The 3,309-nt window shown below is 39.3% G+C and overlaps 1 protein-coding gene and 1 non-coding gene across 2 annotated transcripts; one reads left to right on the forward strand and one right to left on the reverse strand.

Annotated features, from left to right (window-relative positions):
- Window positions 1-606: 606 nt before the first annotated feature.
- Window positions 607-713, reverse strand: LOC145141620 (small nucleolar RNA R71). Its single transcript, XR_013722814.1, has one exon. It is a non-coding gene; the product is annotated as a small nucleolar RNA R71 (small nucleolar RNA).
- A 945-nt stretch (window positions 714-1,658) lies between these two features.
- On the forward strand, window positions 1,659-2,270 carry LOC145139699 (uncharacterized). Its single transcript, XM_079073431.1, has one exon. The coding sequence runs from the start codon at window positions 1,659-1,661 to the stop codon at window positions 2,268-2,270; it is 612 nt and encodes a 203-aa protein (XP_078929557.1).
- The last annotated feature ends 1,039 nt before the right edge of the window (window positions 2,271-3,309 follow it).

Consider the following 3,309-nt stretch of genomic DNA (forward strand, 5'->3'; position numbering starts at 1 on the left):
TAATTAATGACCAGAATATCTAAAACTCCAATATTTCCACTACTTCAAGATCCAAAATCGGCTTTTCACAAGAAGAAGGACAAAAAGGTTGACAGATCAACTAGCACTTTCGAAGTTGACACATTTGAGCACTTTGAGAAGACTCCAAGAAAGAAGGACGTAGGAAACATGCCAGAAACTAGAGGTAACTCAAAGGACGATATCAAGAGTAGAGTAGAAGAGATGGAGGGCATTGCGGATATGATGATGGAAGAGTACAAGAACCACGTGCGTAACGACAACGGGTTGGGTCTTGTACCACCCGAAATTCCAGCAACCGCAAATTTTGAACTCAATGGGCATATCCTAACCATGCTTAAAGATATCTCCTTCTTTGGGAAGGACCACGAAGATGCTTTCAAGCACATTGATGAAGTCTTGGACATTTCTAACTACTTTAATATCCTAAATGTTACTAGATATGCGGTTTTACTAAGGATGCTTCCACTAACACTTACTGGAGATGCAAAACTTTGGTTAAAGTCACTCGCACCTGGAGCTATTCGGACATGGGAAAATCTTCGTGAAGAATTTATCGATAGATTTAGTCCTCCTTCAAAGATTTCTAAACTAAAGAAGAAGATTACTAACTTACAACAAGAGATCGGTGATTCCTTATATAAAGCGTGGGAAAAATACAAGGGTCTTCTTAGAAATTGTCCTCAACATGACTTGAACGTGCAACAATAGGTGTTTATTTTCTATGATGGGGTGAACGTTACAACGCGGCAACTTCTTCATTCTCAAGAGCCGATGACTAAGAAGAATCGGGCCACAATCAAAGATTAATTGAAGAGTTCGCGAAGCACTCAACATAATATCATAACACATGAAAATATTCTATGAGAGGTAAAGGCGATGGAGGGAATGAGAACTTGGGAGCAATAATGGATAAACTCGAGAGCATGGATCAGGGAATGACGAAAATGGATCAGTCCATACATGTCATTCGAGTGGGTGTGCAAATTGCAATGGGTCGCATTTAACAAAATATTGCTATGTGGATGCAAATGGGAACCGAAAAGCCCAAGTATGTTACTCGAGTGGATACAAATACAACGAGGAGTAGAGGAAACCAAAGAATGAGTGGTTGTCGTACGATAAGTACAAGAAGCAAAAAGAAGAGAAGTATAGGCAAACTGGTAGAGGGTTTTATAAAAAAGAACAACCACCGTCCAAAAACAAGTCCAATTCCGATTCAATGCTTGCACGCTTTGCGTCCGTTTCTGAGAAGAGGCATGACGCAAATGACGCTACAATAAGAAACCAACAAGCAGCAATATCGAGCATTAAAACTCAATTGGGTCAATTGACCAAGCTCGTAAATGAGAGGTTACCTCCCAAAAATCCTGATCCAAAACTACAACCTCACGTTATGGCTATATACACAGAAAAAGAGGAAGATTCTGAGCCATTTTTTATGTATGATACAGATACTGAACAGCCCGATCCACAACCGGAAGAAGTTGAACACGTAGCAAAAAAAAACCATCCGCCCAGCGCCCACGATGTGGCCACTGGAGAATAAAAACTCTTTATTTTTAAAATCGTACCAACCTCGTCTTCCATACCCATCTCGAGCCCTTAAGCATACTCTAGATCTAGAATAGAAGATATTCATGGAACAAGTGCTATCCCTCTCGATCAATGCTCCCTTCCTCAAATCAAAGGCTAAGCTTCCCAAATTTGCGAAGGATGTGATAACAAACCGAAAGGAGTTAGAAAAAGCATCCACCGTTGTGTTTAATGAATTGTGTTCAGCTGAAATCATCGATGGATTGCCAATAAAAATGGGAGATCCGTTCCGATTGACTTTTCCTTGTGAATTTGGCAATTCTATTTCCATAAATGCTATAGCCGGTTCGGATGCTAGCATCAATTTCATGCAATATTCTTTTTACGAGAAGCTACCTCTACCAAGGCTCCAAAACATGAGAATGACACTTCGAATGGCGGATCACTCAATCACTCATCCACATGGGATTGTTGAAGATTTGTTGGTGAAAGTTGGAAATTTTATTTTTCCAGTTGACTTTGTTGTTCTAGACATGAAAGAAGACGAAGACCTTCCCATAATTTTGGGAAGACCATTCTTGAGCACTGCAAGTGCCCTCATTGACATCCATGACTCAAAGCTCACACTTCGTGTAGAAGATGAAGAAATAACTTTTGAAATGAATCAAAAAGTGAGTTATCACAATCCAGGAGATGAGGTGTTAGAGGATGAATGATATGGAAGAAGAAAATCTCAACAAGTTAAATGAAATAGAGAAGCTAATGGAGGAAGATTTGAAACCTTAGGAGAAGCCGCAAGTGGAAGAAGTAAAGTGTTCCAAGCCAAAGGCTTCGATTCCTATGACCTTTGAAGTGTTCGTGTTCACTACACCCAAGGTTCAAGTAGATGAAGCAAGTGAAGAAGAAAAGTTTGATTCGGGTGATGACAAGGATATGGATGAGGAAATAGAGGAGCCAATAATTGTCAGGATGGAGGTAGACAAAGAGGAGCATAAAGAAGATGAGAAGGAGAATACAAAGATGAAAGATAAAAGCAAAGGGTTGAAAAGAAAACATGAAGAAAGGGCCAATCAAAAGAAAAAGGAAAACTCAAAAAAGGCGTACATTAGAAGGGTACAAGCTTTCAAAAGAGGATGGAAGGAGAAAAAGGAGCAACGGGAGAGCCCACTCCCACCCACAACAACATAGGGCATGAAGGAATCCAGCTCACGACTCCCCCAAAAGAAGCGCTTATCGGGAGGCAACTCGATCATTTTGGTTTTGCATTTTCTTTTTGTTTCTTTATGTTTTGTTTTTCGTTTTAATTACTTTTAGGATATTTGATTTTCCCATCTTTCTTTCTTTTTCCATTCAAGTGTGCGGTTATAATAATGAGTTGTGGTATTAAAATGAATTTTAATTTGAATAAAAATTTTAGTTTTTGCGAAATTTTAATACCCCAGGGCGTGGTGATCTTAACCATGATGTGGTGATTTGAAATAGCCCGATGATTTTCAGTCCAAAACGCCCACGACGTGGCCTTTAAAAACACCACAGCATGGCCTAAATGGGGGGCCAGTTCTGATCTGTCTCACTTAAAATAGAAAAACTAAACCACACTTTTGGAGAAACACACGATTGCGCATAACTCACAACCCCACACTCGAAATTTTGGTTCTTTTCTTCAAAATTTCTCTACATTTCAAGTCTAATCTATCAAAAGGTATGAATTGTTAGTTCCTTTCTTCTTAATTTTGCTCGATTCTTTGTTTTGAA

This window comes from Lactuca virosa, chromosome 9 (genome assembly GCF_052849685.1).
Source record: "Lactuca virosa cultivar CGN04683 chromosome 9, Lactuca_virosa_CGN04683_v6, whole genome shotgun sequence".
In the NCBI taxonomy this organism is placed as follows: domain Eukaryota; kingdom Viridiplantae; phylum Streptophyta; class Magnoliopsida; order Asterales; family Asteraceae; genus Lactuca; species Lactuca virosa.

Bases quoted from the DNA above. Each gene is read 5' to 3' on its own strand.
- LOC145139699 (XM_079073431.1), top strand. From the start codon at position 1,659: ATGGAACAAGTGCTATCCCTCTCGATCAATGCTCCCTTCCTCAAATCA.